Source organism: Macrobrachium nipponense, chromosome 32, assembly GCF_015104395.2.
Source record: "Macrobrachium nipponense isolate FS-2020 chromosome 32, ASM1510439v2, whole genome shotgun sequence".
NCBI classification, from domain to species: Eukaryota; Metazoa; Arthropoda; class Malacostraca; order Decapoda; family Palaemonidae; genus Macrobrachium; species Macrobrachium nipponense.
Window position 1 is genome coordinate 28,716,543 of NC_061094.1, and position 25,636 is coordinate 28,742,178.

General features: G+C 37.3%; 1 protein-coding gene across 3 annotated transcripts in view; it reads left to right on the forward strand.

The window, feature by feature from the left end:
• Positions 1–25,636, forward strand: part of LOC135207292 (uncharacterized) — a 404,100-nt gene that overhangs the window by 153,801 nt on the left and 224,663 nt on the right. For all 3 annotated transcript variants that reach the window (XM_064238964.1, XM_064238965.1, XM_064238966.1), the window contains 3 exons: positions 108–224; positions 457–552; positions 6,412–6,552. In XM_064238964.1, the coding sequence (XP_064095034.1) occupies positions 108–224; positions 457–552; positions 6,412–6,552 (354 nt within the window). The remainder of the gene's footprint in view (positions 1–107; positions 225–456; positions 553–6,411; positions 6,553–25,636) is intronic.

The window sequence follows — 25,636 nt, forward strand, 5'->3', positions numbered from 1 at the left end:
AATTAGTGATGTCTGTATTGTGTCAAGTAATAGTATACTAACAAGTGCAATAATTGTAGTTAGTTGTGCTAGATGCATTTGCTATTTTAATATATTTTATCTTTCAGAGAAGAATGAGATTTCTGAGGTGAACCAGGTTTCATCACATGAAAATACTACTAGTGATAGTAAGTCAAAAGTGAATGAATCTGAAAAGGAAGGAGATAAAGCTACAGATTTGGGAGGTAATGCATTAATAAAAGTTACATAAATCTTTAAATCTTATTAATGATGCTCTGCCGAGAAATATCCAATAATCTTTTAATAATTCTCAAGTTAAACTTGGAAATTTAGTTATTTGTACACTTTCTATTGTGTATTATACTGGTAAAAATGTATTAAATATCAACTCAGTATTTTATAGAGTTTTTAGAAATTGAAATATCCAAATTTTTATGATGAACCTTTTTTTTTCAGTTGAAAGTAAAAAGATACAAAGTTTAGGATCCCTATTAGCTGGTCTCAGTAATCGCAGGCAACAGTTCATGAGTTCTGATCAGCCGTCATCATCAGGTATGTTTTTTTTTTTTTTTTTTTTTTTTTTTTTTTTTTTTTTTTTTTTTTAAATAAATAAATACATAGTTTATGTAGCTAGTGTCCAGGATTACTTGTCCTTTGTGGACATAAGGCTTGAAAGGTGCCTGATAGGTTTGTGGTCATTCACTATTATTTTGATGAAGTTATGACCTGAAGTTAAATTTGCTATACAGTTGTCCCCCCCCCCCCCCCCATATTTGCAGCAGATGTGTACCAGGCCCCCCGTGAATAGTTAGAATCCACATGTAGTTGGAACCCTCATAAAAATGCTGAAAAGAGCCTATTTTTTTTAGTTAAAACTCAAGAAAAACTCACTTAAAATTTTTATACCTGGTTTGTTTCTTAAGTTTTATTTTCTAATAGTTTTATCACAAAAAGTGCATTTTATGATGAAATTGATGAAAAAACAAGAATTTGTGGATATTTCTATTAGGAAAATACCGCAAATAGGTGAATTTCCCGCAAATAATGTTTAGGTTTGGTGCAGAGAGAAATCCGCAAATCTGGAGAATGTGAATAAGGGGGCCCACTGTATATTAAGGTTTCATGTATCCAGTTTTTCATGACCTAATAGTTGCAAGCAATGAGCCCATGAGATATAAAGGTAAAAACATGTCCTAGTAAATAGTGATATGAAATGACTTGTTAGTTTTATGGAATTTTATTCCATAGTTATCCTAGACAACTAAATTTGAGTTTTCTGTGAAGGAGAGCTTATTGTTTATAAGATTTGATGTAGCATTCACAAGCTTTGATAGTATACAATAGCTATTTTATAATGCTGGTTCAAACTATGTTTATTTTTTAATTCAATACATTATTTATTAATATCAGATACATTGACAGAATTATCACAATCAGAGAGTCCATATGTATGATAAGGCTAAAATGGCACTGGACTGTTGATTTTGAGGATATTATTGGAAGATGGCATAACCAAGTGGGAGAAGTTCTCAAATTCTACCGGAGACAAGAATAGAAATCGGACAAGATAATATTGAGGAGCAAAAAATTGCTTAGGAATCTTGGGGAGATGTTGACAGCATGTTAACCGTTAATGGACAGGCGTCATCATATGAGTGTAATTTTATTTATTTGCTCATAAATATACCTAGGGATTGCTGTTAGTTTCATTTCTTATCTTTTATGTTAGTATATCGGGTATAGTTTAATTTTGCAAAGAAATATTAGAAAAAACATGTAATCCTTACAAAAAGTTACTTTATCATCCGTTATAGTTGAAATTTTGCAAAGAAATATTAGAAAAAACATGCATACTTTACAAAAAGTTACTTTATCTCCCCATCTCAGTAAATTTCATTAGTATTTTACAATAAATATACTCAGAAATTGTTACTGATTTTAGTTCTTATCTGTTATGATGTGGTGTGAGCTAGGATTATAATTTGACAAAATAAAATAAAATTGATTATTAAAAAAATGTATATCTTGGTGAAATTTATGAATTTATGAGAGTTGAAAAGAGGCCCTGCATGGGTTTATTAATACAGTGGACCCCGTATTTGCTTTCTTGACATTTGTAGATTTTTCTATGGAAGATATGTACCCTTGACATTTGTAGATTTTTCTATGGAAGATATGTACCCTTGACATTTGTAGATTTTTCTATGGAACATATGTATCCTTGACATTTGTAGATTTTTCTATGGAACATATCTACCCATTATTTGCAGCGTTTTTCTATGAGAAATACCGTATATTTCGGCGTATAAGTCGACCGGAAGATAAGTCGACCCCCTAATTCTGGGTAAATTTTTATGATTTTAACTAATATCGGGCATATTAGTCGACCTATAAAATGTGAGGCCAACCGTATGCTCAAAATAAGCAGCAGGGTAAAACATATCATATAAAATAACCTGAATGTTATTACGGTACATATGTTGCTCTACTTACCATAAGAAATACAGGTAATATACTCGGTATATTAACAAATCTGTGTAATATATAAAAGAAGAGTATCGGCAAATATGATTAGAAATGACAAAACGAAAGATACGTTACTTGAGTGTAATGGAAACAAACAAAGCGCTAACTAATGCTGCATAACAGCCTACGTATATATGTATGTACAAACTGCCACTCAAGTTAATGTTTTGATTGGGTTGTTAAAACGACGTGCCGGTATTTTATTATTATGTTGGAATATTCCTTGACCATTGGTTCTTCTATGGCATAAACAGGCTCATTTGAGGGAAAACGAACCTGCAGTTGATTCACCAGATTCAAACTGGGATCCTTATGATGAAACCATGAATGATAATTTGTCTGATGAATTGTTTAATTCAAGTGACGATGACTCAAGTAATTTTGAAGGATTTTAAATACATATTTACTATTAAATACAATTTTTTTTATTTTATTTAAAGTGATAAATAAAGATTTCATACCATAAATGTTTTTGAACAATACCCCAGTAAATACAAAACTGTCAGAGTGAACGCATCCTTCTCAATTACTGTACTACAAATAGCTACGCAATGTTTACACTTGCTGTGCGATTGGGGTTTCTCTAAGTTACTTTGATTTGTTTAATTTTATTTAAGGTAATGGATGTTCTAATGTATTATTATTGTCGTATTACAGTGTGAAATGTTTTTAATACTGGTATTTACATACATAGTTACCTCAACAAGGCTGTCATTGTTATTAGCCAACTGTAAAGCCTGGATTCCTGTACCGATATGCCAAAATAATAAAGATTCACTTTTTGTTACCATTAGATAAGTCGACCCCCTAATTTTGGCATGATTTTTTGGGGCTAAAGGGTCGACTTATACGCCGAAATATACGGTATCCACAAATTAGTGTATTTTTATATCAATTTCATGATTAAATGCACATTTTGTGATAAAATTAAAAAAACAGGTACACATATGGAAGTATTTTTAGTGGGTTTTTCTTGAGTTTGAATTAGCATAATAGGCAGTTTTATGCATTTTTTAGGGGTTCTAAGTATTAGCGGAAGTATGATCCATCTTCTGCTGTCTCAGACGTTGTGGCTTTTAGGAATTTTTTGCTGTTTCTTCACACGCACTTGTATGTATGATGAGACCCTCTGGTTGGATTAGAAATCGAAGAAGAGAATCACCATCGACACATGCGCCTTCTTCTATCAGTGCCCTCCCTTGTCTACAGACTGGGGTTTATCTTCGTGTCATGGGTTTCTCTTCAAGACTGTGCAACTGTGCAACACAGGGCACCAGGTGCAGTGTTTCATAGGGTACATCAAGTTGAAGAGGTAACCTGTGTAACTGATATTACATATAGTTCCGGGAATATTCCCCAAACTAGTATCTCCTCTGCCTGTGTTTCTACAGACACTCGGTAAAGGGAGCAACCTACGTTCGTCTTGTATGTGATTTGGTAGTTTGTCTGAGTTATTTGATTTCTTCGGAAATCCAAGACTGAGGACGCTCTTAAGCATTTAGTCTTAGCCAGGGGTTCAGCTCAAGCAACACACTACATTTTCTTCGAAAATCTGAGCCAACGATTCTCACTTAGATGGTTCAAGGTAGCAGCAGCCTTGGAGATTCTAGCAGATGTTCCACCCAGAGAGTTAGTGCATTTTTGTTGGGCGCAAGAGATTCTGGATGTTTGTGGATGTGTTTCTAGCATAAGCTTTGTTGCCTTGACACTTGTTTATAACTGTCTATCTTGAAAGATCAGATACCGAATGTATACCTTGAAAAACATCCTACTTCAAATATACCTTAAATTACTATCCTGTTACAGGCAGCCTCCTATTTACGACAGGGGTTCTGTTCTTGAGTTGCATTGTAAGCCAGAAATCATCATGAGCTGGAAAATTGTCGAAAGCTCTTAAGAAAATCTTAATTTGAATGGTTTGGGTGTCTATTGAAAACTATGTAAACTGCATTTTTAATATGTTTTTCATATAAAACCTTCAAATATTTTTTACTGTATATACTCTTGTAAGGTTTGATATTTAAAGACCAATTTGATGGCCTAAAATTTTGGGATTGAACATTACATGTGTTATAGGATAGCTTTGAAAATGCGCAAGATTTTGGCACCAGGCTAAGCCTAGGCTTTGGACTTCCCGACAACAGACAATAAATTCAATGTTGTTTTACTTACTTGAGAATCTTTATTATTGCTATGTTGTTTCTATTTTGGAAAAGTGCAAACTTTATGGACTAGGCTAAGCCTACCATACTCTTTGGATTTCCTGACAACGAAATAAACAAAGCAGCATTTCTTTCCCCAGAAGTCGACAAACTTTTATTTTTGTATAAGTAATAGGGTGACCAGATGCCCCTGCAGTCCCCATTTACAGTGACTTGTCCCAGGCTACTGCTGTCCCTGGTTTTTGTTGTGACTGAAAGATCCAAAATTGTAATACAGGAAAAAAAAAAATGATGTTGACCAAACTTTACATAGTTGCACACCGTACTACTCGCAGTGTATTTGGTTATCAGCCCAAGAGGGGCAATAAATTACCGATTTTCGGTTATCTGCAATTTTTGTTTAACATCAAGCATTCGGAACAGAACCCCCCACCGATAACCGAGGACTGCCCTTAGTTACCACCACCCCTAGCTCTCTAAAAGGATAGACAAGTATTTCTAAAGAGAAGGTCATTTAATCATCAGATACCTTACTCATCGGCAATCCAGTTTTATGGGGCTTGTCTAGTGCCAAAAATTAGTGCTAGACATGGACCATAAAACCGGATCACTGATAGCCTAGTCCACAGTCCCTGGTTTATGGCAGGGGTTCATCCCTGGGTGGCGTGCTGTAAGCCAAAAATCGCCGTAATCTAAAGCATCATAATTATAATGCGAATAAATGGTACTTACAGTGGTTTTAACGGTGTTGTACCCTAAGTCTGTGTAATGGAGCCTTAAGTCTGGGTAATGGAGCTGTAAAAAGGGTAACTCCGCTGTAAATACTCTTACAGCGCCAAAAATTCAGGGTTAACATTGCCGTGAAGCATGCGCTGTAAGTCCCGAACGACGTAACCTGAATCTAATGCAGCACAGGGACTGTCTGTATAAGCTTTAAAACTGTTAATTATTACATAGCAGAAGTGAAATTTGATAATTTTTTTTTTTCACTCAAAATATTTGTTGATGTCTAGTTGTGGTGACTGACTAGTCTACTAAAATCAATCAGTCCCAGACATATTCCTGAGGGCCTTTGTGGTTTTGGCTTCTTCCTAGAATGCCTGGCACTCAGCATGGTATTAAGGGGGTCCAGTTTGACTCCTAGGATAGTGTTGTTGGTTTAGGACTTGAGTGAGGAACCTGCTGTGGATCTGTTTGCACTCCAGGACTACACATCCTTCACAGAGAGCTTAAACTGTGTCTGCAACTTTTTCCAGATTGCATGACCATCTCACTTCCTGTGTTATGCTTTGGTCACCAGCATGCAAAATATAATTAGGAATCTTAAGATATTTTATCTTCTGTTTAATAAATGTTCTTAGTATGTTAGGGCTGATAAGAAGGATTTTGAGAAGAATCTGTTTTGTTGATGTATTGGTAGTAAAACCTTTAAAGCAAGGTCAATATAAAGACATAATTTACAGCTTTAAATATGTCACTGAAATCTGAAATTTTCCTCTGAAAAAGTAATGTTATAGAATTCTGGCTTTTTAGATACAATATGACTGGTAAATATTTTTATATTTTAAAAAGCAATGAAGGAAATTCCGAAAGGTTTTGGTCTCAAGTGTTAGGTTTTGTTTTACTCTCTTTTAATATTAGCAAAGTTTCTGGCATATTTCAATTAAGTAATGTATTTTTGCCAGAAATACTTGCAATTTTTTTATGCTTGATTATTTTACAGGGGAAAGCAAAATTTCAAAGGGAAACCAGTTTGTGGCAGATGAAGATAAAAGTGACAAGCCAAAAGTGGATGAATCTGAAAAGGAAAGATCTAAAGTTCCTAAGCCCAGAAGTACTTCAAAAGCTGATGATCAAGATATTGGTAAGAAGTTTTGTTATTATATAAGTAACTTACCAAGTAATTACATTGCTATTAGTTCTTATTTTTTGCTGCAGCTGAAGATTTAAAATTCGTGATAACACTGTATGTTTGGTATAGGTAATTAACTCTGCTCACTTCCAGGGTTGAAAGGTAAAACACTGCTGAATAGAACAATTTGTTTCTGTCGCTCTTCAAATATATATTGATTGGGTAGCTCTTGTTTAGTTGAATTTCACCGGGCGGTTCATAATATTAGGTGTTGCACCAAAGGTTGGAAGACTAGGTTGACATCTGCTAAATATGACACATATAGTTTGTAGTTCTTGCAGAATACGCCTTAATTTTGATGAGTGTAAGAAATGGGATCAGGGGAGGTGGAAGACTTTGAGATCTCATTTAGCAAGACTGCCAAGGAATAGAGAGAGAAAGGCGGGTGCTAAAGCTTAGGTTAGGACATTGTATTCTGAAGTAGACCTAACTATTCCTTTGATGCCTGTGACTATCTTTTCCCCCATCCCTAATCATTCTATGCCATCAGTTCCATTACCTGGCTACCTTACTTCCTAGCCCAATGCCATTGCCAGCCTTGAAGCCAAGGTAGATTAAAAGTTTTGATATGCTGGTTTATACCATACCCCAACTTGGGACTTCTGTTAAGATCCTAATGGATCAAGTGAGTGCTTTATTGTTGGTACAAGTGCTGTGTCAGTGGAGGAGGTGACTGCTCGTCCCACTGACGTTCTTAGACGAAGGTCCCTGCCAAACTCCCAGCACCTGGGTGGAGGCAAACCGGAGGTCCAAGGGAGGTTGGTGGAGTTTGCCCACGGGTAGTTGCACCATCAACCGAGACTGTTGTGCGTTCCCAGGACTCTCTGGACAGTGTGGAGAGCCGATGGAAAGGCGTCCATGTGGATGTACATGCCTTATTGTCAAGTGCCTCTGGTTCTGACTCAAACAAGAGCAAAGTTGGCATTTTTCTGAGTCTTCCAGGCCACAGAAACAGCCTGCAGCCTTCAAGCTGGCAGCTCAGCTTCCATGTAAGCATTTCAGAGATCTGTATCAGCCCAGAACAGTCTTGTAGCTTCTGGGAACTGAAAAGCGCCTCAATGTCTCCTGAGTATTTTGTTTTGAGATGCTCGATCAAGAATAGTTCTGAGTGTTCAGTGGCGACCTAACACTGGGTGGGAGAAATTTCCGTGACTGCCAAGCACCCAGTGAGTGTTGACGGTGCAAGGTGCAGTGAGTGCAAACACCCAGCTGATGTCAAACACCTGGTAGATGAGACTGCAGTGCGCTTTGCGTAGTCAACGATCATACGAGCTGAACATTCCAAGCAGCAATTCATACCAGAACGCCCAGTGTGAATGTCCTGTTCAAGTTGAACGTTCATGTGCTAAGAATCACCCCGCGTGCGTTAGAGTGGTCTCTTTCTGACTGCACTACATTTTTTGACGACTCCCTGGCATGACATTACTAATTAGGGATTATGATTGTCTCTCAATTTTTGGGCTTATCTGTCCTAGAAAAGAATTTAATCCTGTCCTCAAACAGTTCAGAAATTCCTCACTCTCCCTTCCTGCTCAGCCGCCTACAAGTGAATGAGCTCCTAGGCACCCTTTCCTCCATCAAGAAGTTCATGCCACTAGGGAGATTGCACCTAAGACCCTTGCAGTTTTTCCTAGAGATTGCACCTAAGACCCATGCAGTTCTTCCTAAAGGCCAGTTGGTGCAGGAAGTCCTCTCCGGATTCGTTTGACTACCCCATCACTTGCGAGATCAAGGAGGATCTTTGGTGGTGACTTGAAGAAAGGAGGTTTGCAGTTGGGAAATCATTACTTCCTTTGAACCCACACCTCACCTTGTATTCAGTTGCTTCAGATCTGGGTAGGGGAGCTCATCTGCAGAATTTGGAAGTGGCAGGGACTTGGTCGCAAGAGGAAAAGCAGGTCCACATCAGCGTGAGATAACTGAAAGCAATACACTTGACCCTTAATTACTTTGCTTCGATGACGTATGACAAGGTGATCTTGGCTCACTCAGACATTATAACAGTGTTGGCCTACATCAGGAATTAGGGAGGCACACACTTGTTCTCCTCTCTTTGCCAAATGGCCAAGAATCTCCTCATTTCGACTCGGAAAAACCATACCCAGATCATTACCCGCTCCATTCAGGGCAAACTAAACGTCCTTGCAGACATTTTATGTCATTCCAAACAGGTTCTACAGACAGAATGGACACTGAATCCTCAAGTGTGCACCAACTTGTGGAAACTGTGGTGGAAACCGTTGATAGAACTATTTGCAATGTCGAAAAACCTTCATCTTCCCATGTGTTGCTCTTCAGTGCTGGACCCTCTTGCTTGGGCAACAGATGCAATGTTACAGGACTGGTCCAACTTGGACATTTACACCTTCCCCCCCATTGAGCATGGTGAGGGAAGTCATCAACAAGTTTCAGTCCCACAGCAACTTGACAGTGACACTCTTGGCCCAATTTTGGCCACAGAGTAAATGATAGTTCTTGGACTTTTCACATTGTTAGTAGACTTCCCAAGAGTCCTACCACCATCAAAGTCTTCTCAAACAACCACATTTCCACTGACTTTATCAAGGTTTGTCCACTCTCACTTTGACAGGCTTCAGAATGTCAGGAAAGTTGTCAGAGCAAAATGATTTTCAAGAACAGTTACAAAGGCTATTGCCAATTTGTAGGCGACAATCCTCCTCCAATGGCTACTAAGCTAAGTGGTAAATTTTTCACATCTGTTGCCAAAGACGTGACATCTCACTTTCTAAAACCACTTTAGCTCAGTTAGTAGACTTCCTGCTCTCTTAAGTCTTCTTGAGGACTGGCAACTCCTACAATAAAGGGTTATAGATCTATGCTTAATTTGGTCTTTAAGTATAGAGGCCTGGATCTTGCAGCTAGCCAGGATATTGATGACTTAATTAAATCCTTTGACACTTCCAACAAGGTCAGTCGACTTCTGTGTCTTGGAATTGAGATGTCGTACTTCGTGGGCTCTCAGGACCTCCTTTTGAGGCTCTCCGCACCTTGTTGCTGAGTGACTTAACAAAGAAAACTTTCTTTTTACTTGCCTTGGCTACAACCAAAAGAATTAGCGAATTGCAGGCCTTACACAAGCAAGTTGGCTTTTCGCAGAGCTACATGTTCACCCTTGGATTCTTAGCAAAGAGTGAAACCCCTTCCAGTCTGTGACCCCATTCATTCTCTATCTCTTACAGACATTCTCGGACCAACAGACCAGGAGAGTTCTTTGTCTAGTTAGAGCTCTAAAGTGTCTCCTTGAAAGGACTAAAAACATTAGAGGGCCCGTCTCGTAATGTCTGGTGTTGTGTGAAGAACCTGTCATCTACTGTCCAAGAATGCTTTGTCCTTCTTTTAAAGAGTGGTAATCTCCAGATCTCAGTGGTAAACACAGTGAGACCCATTAGATAAGGGCAGTCGCCACTTCACTGGCTTTCAAACGCAATCTGTCACTCCACAATACTGCAGTGTACGTATTGGAGCATAGATCTGTTTTTGCCTCTTATTACCTACGCGATGTGGAGACCACTTAAGATAACTGCAGTATGTTAGGACCATTTTCCGTGGCTGGCATCGTATGAGGTGAGGAAGAATAATAGTACTTCTTTTATTTCAGTCTCCTTGCTTTGGTTTTTGGTGATCAAGTCACAGGAAGCCCTGGGGTACTGAGTACCCAGGATACCCACCAGTTGTTGTTTTTAATGTGAGGGTAATTGTTTTATGTGTTGTGTAGGTATCATTTATCTGGTTGAATTTCTTGCATGGCACCCAGCGCAAGGACATTGCTGTGTGTTTTGCTTTGGCAACCATCGGAGCACTCCATGGCTGCAAAGCGCCCACCAGAGTAGATGCAACCCTCTGCTTTACTGCTGTGCCACTACAAGTTAAAGATGAGAATCAACCAGAGGCAGTACCCTCTTGCTGTAGCTCACTCAGTAGATAAGGTCACAACAAGCATTTGAACAAGACAAATTTACTGTCAAATTCATCTTTTTCATTTATTAGTTTGTGTCCATGGATCCCAATTCTTGTCAATGTGGGATTGTGCATTGTAATTATAAAAATGTCAAAATGACATTTTTATAATAAAATGGTGTGTTATACAGGCAGTCCCTGGTTATCAGCAGGGGTTCCGTTCTTGGAGTGGTGCTGATAAGCGAAAACCACCATTAACCGAAACTCTGTGATTTATGGTGCTTATGGCGCCATTAACCGGTTATCAGGGTCATTATGGCGCCTCTGTTAGGTATGTTATGGTGCCATAACTCATTAATGGCGCCATAAGGCTCCTTATGGTGCCAATAACCGGAACTCGGCCCGTTGTGGGGCCATAAATCACCGATTTAAAACATAAATCTGGATCACCAATAACAGTCTGCCAATAACCAGGCACTGCCTGTATATGCATACCAAGTTATAACAGTGATCAGAGCCCCTACCTCCTTTCTCTCTTAGACATAGCTCATGAACAAATTGTTCTATTAAGCAATGTTGTAATATCTGCCAAAAAACTGAAGATACAGTTTACATTAGCTTTCGTTCATCAAATTTCCCATTTATGTTTTTTGCTGAAAAAACCTAATCTCACTATTTTTACTCTACAATATGAAAATATAATGCAAATTATATCATTATAAGTTGAAACTGCAAAACATATATTCAGATGCTTAAAAACACGATTTATGTCTAAAGTAATTGGAATTTCTCAGATGGATATGTTCATAGAGATCTGGAAAATAGAGTGGGTAATTGCTGGTTTTGTTACTCTGTTTCACGACGACAATATTTACTTGTTTTTTTTTTTTTTTCCTTTGAACAAGATTATTTTGCATCATCATAAGTGGTAATGGTCATTTAAGTTTCTATAAATTTATGTTTGTATTCCTCAGCATTTAAGTTAGCTGGCATCAATGGAGGTCAATGTTGTGACAGCTTAGGTAGGTTTAACAAATCTAGTAAATCCACAAGTGTGTGTTCTATGAAGTGAGGAGGCGCCTGAGGACTGGCGATAAAGCACAAGTCACTTGATACTGGCTTACTTAATGGTGTTCACACTGTAATGACCTTGACACATACATGGATGATGGATCAAATGCTAGTTGTTATTTACAAAGCTACTGTCATTGAAAAGAAATCTTGATTAAGGTTTAGGTAGCCCGTAAACTTGAAGAATTTCTGGCTGTGCTCCCATTACAAGCAGCTAACATGGCTGCATTACTTGGCTGCGAGACAAAGATATCCCAATACATAAGCCTTTTTTTGCCCAATATAACACTTTCATTGCCTCTGCAATAGATATGGAGTTATTTGTAGCAATAAGTATTTTTACTTTACACAGCTTTTTCGTGAATGATTTGTGGATGAAAATCTATTTTCAAAAGTGGAGACTACGATGGTTGAAATTTTCTACTTTTCTTTACAGTCTGCATGTTACAGCAACTGTCGAATGAAATCAAGATTCGGATATGAATTTCTTATAGAGAATTAACTTGAATACTAAGGGCCCTTTAAATTTTGTCTAGTAGTATAGTGAAGTGCAATCTTGGCATCCATATCACTCTGTTTCCCAGGAATCTGTGCACTGACTCACCACTCTTTCCTTTGCCGTTTCCCATCAGAAGTTTTCCACCAATACTTTAATCTCTCTCTCTCTCTCTCTCTCTCTCTCATGATATTTCATTTATTCTTGTATTGTTCCTCATGATTTCTACTGGTTATTTCCCAAGTTTTAATGTTTTTTTTCTTGTTATTTAAGATCCCGTTTCCAATTACTCATGCATTTTATGTCATTTTAGTGTCATATCATCCCTTATGAAAAAGGTTCACGGTAGGTTGAAGCTCCTCCCCTTTTCTAGTTGCCAGGTTTGATATTATTAAGTTATAGGTGTCTGAAGATTTCAGAAAACTGTATTCTTAATTTTCTTGTCAATAGTACCATTCTACCCAAAAAGTGGGCAGTGTTAATTACCTACACCAAACATGAAGCGCTACCACAAATTTTAAATCTTGAGCTGCCAAGGAAAGTAGGAACCAATAGGAATGTAATTACTTGGTAAGTACATATAAAACTTAATTTTAATATAAAAATGTCATGTTGTTGGGTTATTTAAATTTGTGTTATGTGCTCCCTAGCAATATAGTACATATGATTAAAATACTCAAATTGGAAAGTTCATATATTGAAACATTTTGCATGATATGTTATTTGAAATTTTTCCAAAATATCAGTGAAGTATGTTATAAAGGGTTTCCATGTATTGCAATTTTAATTTCATTATTTTTTTTCAATAGAGAGTAAAAAGATACAAAGTTTGGGGTCCCTGTTAGCTGGTCTTGGTAGTCGGAAGCAAGAATTCATGAGTTCCGATAAACAGATGTCATCAGGTATGATTTTTATAATTTTTTATTATAAGGTGAATGCATGTTTGTTCAGATACAGAACAAACCTTTGGTCTTAACACAAGGATCAAGGAATTGGTGGCATCAGAAGTTAAGAAGGTGGTGGTAAGGAGAAGTTGTTAACCTACATTAACCCATTTCGGATCCATGGCATTGATTTTTTCTTGACCGCCTTCAGATCAGGTAGTGCTGCTGCACTCTCAGCCGAGAAGCCGGCTGTTGTTCACTTTTTGCCCGTTTTACACCATAGGATACCGGGTTTATCTTTCTTTGCTTTGGATCGATGTGTGTGATTATGTGAATTTTGTGCATTTCTGCTTTAGTGTGCAAATCCAGAACCCAACTATTTCCAAACCTCAGAGAAAATGCCCTGGTGTTGATGAGAATCACTGGTCCCATTTTCTGCCTTCCTTTGTGAATGACCCCTATTCTACTTGTAGTAAGTGCATATCTAAAGTATTTATTGTAAGTAACTTATTCCCAGAGTTTTGTTGATAGGTCTCCTGAGCAATGGAAGAATTTTGATAAGTGGAAATGTATGAGGAAGTCAGCTCTGCCATCTTGGGAAGGATTCAATTTCTCGTTGGCAGCATCCGCTTCTATTCTTTCTCATACTGGCTCTTCTCTACCAAAATCTTCTCTCGTTACTTCTTATGAAAATTTTACTCCCTCACATTCTTTATTGCTTTGCCTTTAGAAAATTTGGTTGGGGGTTCAGATCTTGTTCTCTCTGGACAATTTTGGTTTAAGTTGAAGGTACATTCAACTCCCTGGATTCGGGGACTCAGCAATTTATGGAATTTTCCATCTCCAACCAAGAAAACTCAGCAGCGACCCTTTCAACCCTGCTCTTCCAGACCAGGAAGAGGAGGTAGAGGCAGGGACAGGAGAAGTAGATGTTAGAGGGCTTCCCTCCTCACTTTGCTGCATCAGTGGGGGATTGCCTGGCAAGCCATTGGGCAACTTGGCAGCAGTTCAGGCCAGAAACCTGGGTAGTAGATTTCTTTAGATGGGTTATCTACTACCCTTTGAATTTTCTCCCCCCCCTCCCACTCTCCGAGAGTCCACTTCATCAATTAATTTACTCTGGGTTTGATGAAGCATCTAGCTCTACAAAGTGAATTGAGGAAAATTATGGAAAAATGAGCTTGGTGGTTGTGAAATACGTCTCTCCAGGATTTTACAGCCGTGTCTTTCTGGTTCCCAAAGCTATGGGTGATTGGAGGCCGGTAATAGGCCTGTCGACTCAACCTTTTCTTCATGGGTTCAGAATGGAAACTCCTCACACAGTTCTTCAAGCCACCAGGGAAAATTATTTCATGCTCACAGTAGATCTAAAGGATGTGTATTTCCAGATTCTGATCCATCAATCTTCCCAGAAGTTTCTTTGCTTCACTCTTTCAGACGCCCCAGAAGACTTCTAGTTTCGACAACTCACATTTTCAAGGAATATGAATCTTAAGGCACCTTGACAACTGGCTAGTGCTGGCAAACTCTCGGGTAAAGTTAATCCAAGACAGGGACCAATATTTCAGTTTATGGTGAATTTTAGAAAAAAAACTTTCCTACGTGCGCGCGGTAACTGCCGAAAAAATAAAAATTTTATTCGTCCGATTCTCATAATGTTTGCACAGTTTTATATTAGCCGTTACATAAAGTTATATATATGAAAATGTGTTCAATTTCATGTAGAATACAAAAAACAACCCATGGTTGTAGCTTTTATCAGTTTTGAAATATTTTCATATAAATAACTATGTGCCAAAATATCAACCTTCGGTCAACTTTGACTCGACCTAAATGGTCGAAAAACGCAATTGTAAGCTCAAACTCTTACATTGTAGTAATGTTCAATCATTTACCTTTATTTTTCAACAAATTGGAAGTCCCTAGCACAATATTTTGATTTATGGTGAATTTATGAAAAAAAAACAAAATTTCCTTACGTCCATGCAGTAATTTCCGAAAAAAATCTGAAATTTTTTTGTCCGATTGTCGTAATTTTTGCACCATTTTAAATTAGCCATTACATAAAGTTTTATATATGAAAATGTGCACAATTTCATGTAGAGAATACAATTAAAAACAACCCTTCATTGTAGCTTTTATCAGTTTTGAAATATTTTAATATAAATAACGATAAGTGCCAAAATTTCAACCTTCGGTCAACTTTAACTCGACTGAAATGGTAAAAAAACGCAATTGTAAGCTAAAACTATTACATTCTAGTAATATTCAATCATTTACCTTTATTTTGCAACAAATTGGAAGTCTCTAGCACAATATTTTGATTTATGGTGAATTTATGAAAAAAACTTGTTCCTTACGTCCGCGCTGTAACTTATGAAAAAATCATAAATTTTTTTGTCTGATTGTCGTAATGTTTGGACCATTTTAAATTAGCTGTTACATAAAGTTTTACATATGAAAATGTGCACAATTTCATGTAGAATACAACAAAAAACAACCCATGGTTGTAGCTTTCATCTGTTTTGAAATATTTTCATATAAATAACGATAAATAGAAAAAATTCGACCTTCGGTCAACTTTAACTCAACCGAAATGGTTGAAAACTGGAATTGAAAGCTACAACACTTACAGTTTAGTAATATTCAATCAATTAACTTTCTTTTTGCAACAAATGGGAAGTCTCTAGCACAACATTTTGATTTATGGTGAATTTTTGAAAATGCTTTTTTTTTATGACCGCACGTTACGAATTCATGCATCATATTGTGATAATATTTTCTCTGTGTTGCTTTGATCGTTTTACAATTTGTTATATACCAAAATCATTGCAATTTAATGTACAATATGACACTTTTTTTTTTTGTGCTGTCATATATTCCAATATTTATATATGATAATGTTTTTTTTTTTTATTATTTCTGAAGGTTGCATACTAAACTTCAGGCAAAAAAAAAAAAAAAAAAAAAAAAAGGAGCCAAAAATGAACTCTTAATCTTGAAAATTAACCGTGCTGTAGTTTTTTGAAAAAAACTTTTTATCCGCTTCGATGCTCACTCACGAACGCCTCCGGCATACGGGAGACGCTTTCGGAAATACTGGCTCGGCGTTTAAGGGTTAATATTTGAAAAATATTTATTAGGTAAATCACAAAACCAACAAACATACGTAAGTAAGAGAGAGAGAAAATTTTTTTTTTATTGTTATTGTTTCATCTTATTAAACTTGATCATTTTTAAAAATTAGTATTGCAAATTATTATTGTAAAATGTAGTATTAGCCTTAAAGATGTATGCATACACTTCTAACACTTCCAGCCAAAACGGAGGGAGAGTTATCACTATGACATGCATATCTTGTAGGGCAAAAGAGAGAGGAAGTTATCCTTATATGAAAGAATGAAATTGAAAGCTTATTGTATTTCTTTAAAGTACATACCATCACATGAATTTTGTAATTACAGTTATTATTATTATTATTATTATTATATTATTATTTGAAAATATTAATAAACATATTAGTATACATACATGTACCATAAAAATTCTCTCATCTCAGTAAGAGAGAGAGAGAGAGAGAGAGAGAGAGAGAGAGAGAGAGAGAGAGAGAGAGAGAGAGACGGCAACACAACACACATGTGCCACCTCCTGTCACTTAACTTGATATATTTGACAGCTCTGGACCTCAGCTTAATACCTGGGGTTAAAAAGAAAGATGAGGAAGATTGGAATTTCCTTCATTCTTATATAATTTTTTTATTTTTAAACTAAAATCATACTGATTTTTGTAATTACAGTTATATTATTATTATGAGAGAGAGAGAGAGAGAGAGAGAGAGAGAGAGAGAGAGAGAGAGAGAGAGAGAGAGAGAGAGGACAACACAACACACTTCCTCTCCCCTCCTGTCACATTACTTGATATATTTGACAGTTCTGGACCTAAGTTCAGTACGTACCTGGAGTTAAAAAGAAAGATGGGAAGATTGGGATTTCCTTCATTCTTACATAATATTTTAATTTATAAACTAAAATTTTACTAATTACTAGTATTTTCTTTAATGAATTTATATTATTGCTGCTTACATTAAAATCATTTATTTATCACACATAACATACATCTCTGTGAGAGAGAGAGAGAGAGAGGAGAGAGAATTATTATTTTTATTGTATGATATCATTTAATTTTATTTAACTTATCAATGCAGTATCAATCAGTATTAATAAATGAAAACTAGTAAATCATTTTTGTATCATAAAATGTCTTTAGTCATGAAAATAACATAAAAATACACAAGTTAGTGAATATTTATTGCCAGAAAAACTCTTGAATAGCTGAATTTCCCGTGAACAATGGGTAGATATGGTCCAAAGAAAAATCCACGAATAGGTGAGTCCGCAAATCTTGAGAACGTGATAAGGGTGGGTGACTACACATTGACTTGACCAGGTTTAGGAGGTTGTTAGTGTCTCTGCTGTTTTAGCACATTAGTGTATCATCAACCAATGGGCAAATTTTGTCCTTTGAAGGAGGGATACGCCTGACTGGTATTAACCAGAAAATGCAGGAGATTAGCAAATTACAGGCAGTCCCCGGGTTACGACGGGGGTTCCGTTCTTGAGGCGCGTCGTAAGCCGAAAATCGTCGTAAGCCGGAATGACACTTGGAAATATGCCTTAAACTAATAAAAAGTTAAAGAGACCTTACCTGTGTGACATGCAAGTAATTGCATGATGTGTAGTGTGGTTATTTCAATGCCAAAGGATGGTTCTTGAAGGTATATATTCTTTATTATACTCTTGTGACACTATAAAGCACAATCTTGAAGTATTACCAAGTCCTTAGTTGACTTTAATATATGTACACTAATACACTTAATCCTTAGTTTAGATTATACACTATACACTATTTGTAGTACACTGTAATCCTTTGGTAGTACATCCTGGAGTACACTAAAATCCCAGTCTGGTAGCTCTGGAAGGTAAAAGTATAACACAATTAGTACAAAATACTACACAAAGTCCTGAATGCAATATGTAAATTATAGATATCAAGAGTAAAAAAGTTAATGTATGTGAATTAATTCCTTACTTTTAGTTTAAAGTTGTCGTGCTATGTAACCCTGGATGCACAAAGTCTTATGTGGCCCCATAGCCTACATCATTCAGGGGGTTCTGGAATGTACAAAAAATAATTTTGTCAGTAAGTACTCTATGCATAGTAAGTTACATACAGTAATATGCACCATACAGTGGTTTAATATCAACTGGTATGCATGTTGTAAATGATTGGTCTACACCCCCTGTTCAGCAGGGAGTGTACGTAATTCCATGAGGGACCTTGATCACTTATCCCATGTGAGAGATCTTGGTCACTTTTTTTTAGTATAAAACTTACTTAATGTATGTTAATTACTATGTATAATTCCTTACCTTTAGAACTGTAGTAGTTTGCAGTTGTCGTGCTATGTTATGTAGTAACCCTGGACAAAGTTTTATGTGGCCCCATAGCCTGCATCATGGAGGGGGTCCTGGGTTTCTGGAATGTACCAAAAAAGTATCAAAGTTAAGTCATGTATGTATGTTTAGTAAGTTACATACAGTAACCATACGTACAGTGGTTTATAACATGTATGTACATAATCAAACTTGGTTGGAAATTCCTGTAAAAAAAAGTTATGTACGTATGTAATACTGTATGTAAAAACCTTACTGTTCATACTTTGTTACACTACATGTTACATTTGATACGTATACTTTCCTGAAGGGGTTTTTCCATCCAAAAATGGTGCTTCTACTTGTAGTTATCCCTTGATGACTTGTAATTTGTTAGTAACAACCTGGAGTTGTGTGAAAAATGTTGGTTCTGGAAGGAAAAAGTAACAAAATTAGTGTACAAAATATACACTACAGAAAGTCGTGAATGCAATATGTTAATTACTGTAGATATATCAAGAGTACTAAAAGAGTCAATGTATGTTAATTAATTCCTTACTTTTAGTTTAAAGTTATCGTGCTATGTAACCCTGGATGGACAAAGTCTTATGTGGCCCCATAGCCTACATCATTCAGGGGACTCTGGAATGTACAAAAAATAATTTTGTCAGTAAGTCCTCTATGCAGAGTAAATTACATACAGTAATATGCACCATAAAGTGGTTTAATATCACATATAACATGTAGTATAAAACTTAATTTAGAAATTCCTTACATAACTTACCAACTTTTAGTGAGTCTCAAAGGTGTTACCTAGGTTGTGGGAGATGGAGGTGGAGGTGTAGAGCATTCATGATAAGGATGCATTCCAAACCTAACTTCAGTGTGCTTTATCACAGATAACAGGCTAGGATAATGGGCAGTCTGGAATGAAGAATTAGTATTAAAGGACAGTATGTAACCACTTAGGTGTACAAAATTTATTGTACGTATGCAAACATTAAACACAACTGAGAATTCCTTACCTTCAGCAAAATGAAGACATGTAGGCTATGTAGAGGTCTGGTTTATGTAAGTCACAGGTGCATGCCAGTCTGGAATGATAATGTACATATGATTATAGTATGTATGTTACATACATAACATGGTTATTACATATGTAATAATAAAACATTAATAAAAAAAAAATGTCCTTACCAAATTCTAGTGGTTGGCTTGCTTACTGGGGTGGGCATATGGTAGATGAGTGGGTGGCTGGGCTATGGAGTGGGATGGGCAGGTGCTTGGGAGTCTGGAATGATAAAAAATATATAAAATGATAGAGTTACTACTGTAACTACTGCACATGTTATTACCTGTTTGACATATGTAGTGTGTTTAATAGGTTTATGTACAATATAAAAAATGAAGAATTCTTTTACCTGAAGGAGTTGGAGAGGTGATACTACTAGTATCAACTGATTTGGTCTCTGGAGAGGTGATACTACTCGTATCAACTGATTTGGGCTCTGATGAGGGAACATCTAGATCAGGAAAGAATGATAGGGGTACATAAATATAAGGTTGGATGTAACTGTTAGCCATATGTACACTTTTAATAAAATTTCTATTAGCAATTTATAAAACATTTTATACAAATTTGTTAAGGATTCCTTACCTGATGAATAGGGCGAGGCATCAAAACCATGGAAAGGCTCAGGGTCATCTGGGTCGCTGTCACTATCAAAGGGGTCTGAAATGAAAAAAAATAATAAGGTTATGCAACATCAAACACATTGTACCACTATGTAAGTTAGTGTATGTAGGGTGTAAATTTCCAACATGAAAATGAGAAAAATGAAATTGCTTACCTGATTGTACACGTACAGGTGGACGGGCTGCTACAGAGGGTCCAGGTACAGGGGGATCTTGGACAACTGGTCACAGGTAGTACAGGGAGATCTGGAACTGTCACAGGTAGTACACAGGGGAGATCTGGAACTGGCACAAGGGTAGATACAGGGAGATCGTGGAACTGTCACATGGTAGTACATGGGGGATCTGGAACTGTCACCAACTTCTTGCAATAAAATTACAAATGATGAAAATTATGAAGTTACAATTTACTCTTACATTTAGTTGTTACATTAAAAAATTAACACATTTTATATGTATACTATGTAAACACACAAATTAGTAAAACAGTTCAGAATTCCTTACCAGGACTAGGAGTGGGAGGTGGTGGTACTGGAGACTTGTGAAAGAAAGTGTCAAGCCTGGACTGCACACTTCTCTTCGTCTGCTTCTCCTTCAGGGTCTCCTTGTAGAAAGTTACTAAGTCTAACATTCCACGTTTTATTTTGTCAAACCTGGCAACGTTAGGGTCGTCTGCCTCAAAAGAAGCCAAGGCTCTCTCCAGATGAGTAAAACCCTCTGACAAGCCTTTCACAGTTAATGACCTGGAGCTTTGCTCTGGTGCCACCTCCTCTTCCTCAATCATTTGCTGTTCAAGTTCAAGCAGGTCCTCTGCAGACAATTCCTCTCCATGGGATGCCAGCAGCTCTGTTACATCATCAGGTTCAAGATCTAGTTTCAGCCTCTTGCTTAGCCCTACGATCTTCCTCGTCACAGTCTCGACGTCTTCTGCCTGGTCAAAGCCTTCAAAACTGTGCACAAACTGTGGACACAGTTTCTTCCAGGCCCCATTTAAAGTGGTCGTCTTCACCTCGTCCCAAGCACTTGCAATATTTTTCACTGCATCAGCAATGTTGTAGCCCTTCCAGAATTGCTTCAGTGTCAACTCCTTGTTAGCTTCTATGGCCCTCAAAGCAAAACGTATGGTCCTTCTAAGGTAGTAAGCCTTATGAAATTAGCTATACTCCCTGGTCCATTGGCTGTATCAGCGATGTGGTATTGGGTGGGAGGTACACCACCTTCCATTAGGGTGCATGTCGCTCAAATTTGAAGGGTGACCAGGGGCATTGTCCAGGACTAAGAGGGCCTTAAAAGGCAGACCCTTCGAAGTCAAATACCGTTCCATTGCTGGCACGAAATGGTCATTGAACCAATCTTCGAAGACCATCAAGGTAACCCAAGCCTTCTTATTTGATTTCCAAATCACAGGGAGTTGACTCTTGAATGCCCTGGGATTCTCGGCCAAATACACCAGCAAGGGCTTCAGTTTCAAATCGCCACTTGCATTGGCCCCAAACAGCAAAGTCAGTCGCTCCTTTCCAGCTATATGGCCAGGTGCTGACTTCTCCTCCTTGGAAAGGTACACTCGATTTTGGCATTCTTTTCCATAATCCAGTCTCATCCACATTAAAGACTTGGTCAGCCGTTGTAACCACCATCCTTAATTATCTCGGCCAAACCACCAGGAAAACTACCTGCTGCTTCGCTATCAGCACTAGCAGCTTCACCTGCAGCTTCACATTATGCAAATTTGCACGAGCCTTAAAACGGTTAAACCAACCTCTACTCGCGGAAAATTCACCACCAGCACTGCCTTCGCCAAACTTTTTCACTACTGCCTCATGCAGCGCTCTAGCCTTCTCCTGGATCACACTTAAGGGGACCGTCCGCTATGATGTCTATTTTTTTTATTTATTATGCAAAATACATAATTTTCATATATGTTTTAGATATATATAATACCTTCATCATATAAAAAAAAAATTCAAGTCATTTGATCAAAAAACTTTTTCGTTTTATTAGCAAAAATCATGATTTAAAAAAAAAAAAAATTGGTAGAGTTCTACCGCTAATATGACATCAGTTGTATTGAAAATCATACCATAAAAACTTCTTTATATACAGAACAATTCTGTGTGGCAGAATTTTGATTTTTTTATTTTTTTTATTTTTTATGAATTTTTTTTTTTTTTTTTTTTTTTTTTAGTCTAGACACTCAAAAATTCTAAAAAAAAAGAAAAAAAAGATATCAAAATTCTGTCACACAAAATTATGGGATTTTTATTCCTCTTTCCAATGATATCTTTCTCTCTAAAATTGGATAATAAATAAACGGAAATTTAAACGAGTAATTTTTACCGACATGCGCATAAGTTGTTTTTGAGTTATGAGCTCCCAAAGATTTGCTATGCCAAATTTTTGCTTTTTTCTTATAAAAGTCAAAACAACAATTATATAATTACTTTATTTTGTACTTTTATTGTTTGATTTCTACATCAAGGATCGTGGTCCTACCCCTAAAAGTGGTGTTAGTACCCTCAGCAGGACACCAGATAATGATGTTGACGGCGAGACATGAGACAATGAGGGCAACTGAAAACAATTAATTTTTCGTGTTTTTCTTTCAGCACACTCCTGGCCTTCGCTAATTTTGCTAGCCATAGTTGCTGAGTAGCCTTCTTGATCTTAGGTAACTTCGGCATTGCTATAAGTTCACTAAGAAGTTATAAAAACAACGTAAAGAGCTAGTACCAAACGCAAGTGCCTACAAGCGCATGTAACCACTTTGACGTCTGTGGCGTAACTGAGTCATTCTCCGAGTCTCGCCTATAAATAACCGCTCTGAGCAGCTCGCTTCTCCGCCCCCAGTGTCACACTACCTTCATTGCTACCAGATGTATGAGAATTTCGAAAAAAAATCTTAAAAAATCGCTGTATATATGCAAAAATAAACACGCAAAAATGATTCTGTCAAACTCAAGTCATACAGACGACGCAGTTACGATGACGTCATCAATTTAAAAAACCGCTATATCTTCATTATTTGTGAAAATAAGTTGGCTGAAACTTCTGGAAAGCATGCACGGCATGTTTCTGCATAGATACAAGTAATAACTCGATTTTTTATTTTTTTCAAATTGACATGTCATCCGCCATAGCGGACGGTCCCCTTAAGCTCACCGGAACACGTCGCTGGTTCTGGTCCTCCAGCCAGATCATCAGGAGCTTCTCCATTTCAACAATGCTCTGGCTACGTTGCTTCTCGTTTATCACCGTTGACTTCATCGGTGGCAGCATCCTTAACGTTCTTCAGAATACGTTCCTTGTCTTTCACAGTGGTTACCACCGTGGTCCTGCTCAGCCTAAAGAACGGCCTATTTTCGGTGTTAGTTTCGCCCTTCTCCGAACGCTTCACCACGTCATATTTTACCTCCATCGTGATGACCTTCCTCTTCTTGGATGAACTATCATCGGAGGAAGTACTTTGGCGTTTAGGAGCCATTGTAAATTCGCGAAAATGGCAAGGAAAATCAGCAACGTATTAGCACACAACCGACTGAACTTCAGGCAGCACAGCGATTGAATTGGCGTTGTTTGGTATTGTTATGCTTAGCGTCCTCGACCGTTCGAGGTCGTTGTTCGTTCAATTTTACCATACGTTTAATAGCGTTAATTAATTTATGCGCCTCCGCTCAAAAACTAGTTCTGCATATGAGGTATCGTATTAAAAAAGCATAACAAAACGTCGTAACCTCCTTGGAATTTGCGTTGTAATCTAACCAGAAACTTAGTTTTTTAATTATGTACTGGAAACAAGCAATGATTTTTTCCATTATTTGCGCTTTTGGACTGTTTTTAAACTGCGCATCCCAAGCTAGTGTATTCATTCGCTCGCAAAAAAAACTAGTTCCGCATATGCGGCGTCACCAAAAAAATTAAAAAAATATAAAAAAAAAATTTCCCAAAAAAAGTGTCGAAAATCATCATAACCTCAAAATTTTGTTGTAATGTAACTAAAAACATATTTTATTATATACTGTGCTAAACTATAAAGGATTTTATCATAGCATGCGTTTTTTAAAAGCGTCGTTAACTCGGAGCGTCGGAAGCGTCAGCGTCGTAACCTCGGAACAAGCGTCGTAACCCAGGACGGATTTTCCATTGAATGTTTAAGAAAAAGTGCCGGAACGTCGTAAGCCGGGGACCGCCTGTATATCCAATAAATCAGTCAATCATTGAAAAACAATTACATGCTACAAAGGTGGGAGATGCCTCTTTATTGAATGAGGATTTGGCAAGCATTGTTAACTTGGCCATTTAATGGTGAGGATAGGGAGTTTTGGGGCAAGACGTATCATAAAGATGGTTTAGTCCAGTTTACTGTGAGGTATCTGATGATTAAATGCCCCAGTCTTTAGAAATTGTTTTCTATCCTTTCAGAGAGCTAGGGCTAATGGGAACTACAGACAGTCCCCAGTTCTTGGAGGGGGTTCCGTTCCAACAGCTTGACGATAAGCAAGAGTCGGTGATTTATGGCAATATAGGCAGTCCCCGGGTTACGACGGGGGTTCCGTTCTTAAGCCGGAACGACGTTCTTGAAAACATGTCCACAGGGAAAATTTCACTAATTTGCAATTTTTCTTAGGGCCGTATCTCTATAATTATCACTAATTTACTTTTTTCATTTGCAACACTGTGTATTCACAAATTAATGTATATTTTCATTAAAATACAAGAGAGAGAGAGAGAGAGAGAGAGAGAGAGAGAGAGAGAGAGAGAGAGAGAAATTACATAAAACCATTAAATTCGTTGACCATTGTATGGCATTGTTAAGCTCCGAGTGTCACTGGACAGAAAAAGACGAAGGAAGAATTTTCTTTTGAAAGTAGTTATCGTATTATTACTACCTCTATTTTTTTTTTTTTTTTTTTTTTTTTTTTTTTTTTTTTTTTTTTTTGCTCTATCACAGTCCTCCAATTCGACTGGGTGGTATTTATAGTGTGGGGTTCTGGGTTGCATCCTGCCTCCTTAGGAGCCCATCACTTTTCTTATCATGTGTGCTGTTTCTAGGATCACACTCTTTTGCATGAGTCCTGGAGCTACTTCAGCGTCTAGTTTTTCTAGATTCCTTTTCAGGGATCTTGGGATTGTGCCTAGTGCTCCTATGATTATGGGCACGATTTCCACTGGCATACCCCATATCCTTCTTATTTCTATTTTCAGATCTGATACTTATCCATTTTTTATTTTTTTCCCTCTCTTTTTCTTCAACTCTGGTGTCCCATGGTATTGCGACATCAATGAGTGATACTTTCTTCTTGACTTTGTCAATCAACGTCACGTCTGGTCTGTTTGCACGTATCACCCTATCCGTTCTGATACCATAGTCCCAGAGAATCTTTGCCTGATCGTTTTCTATCACTCCCTCAGGTTGGTGCTCGTACCACTTATTACTGCAAGGTAGCTGATGTTTCTTGCACAGGCTCCAGTGGAGGGCTTTTGCCACTGAATCATGCCTCTTTTTGTACTGGTTCTGTGCAAGTGCCGGCATTCGCTTGCT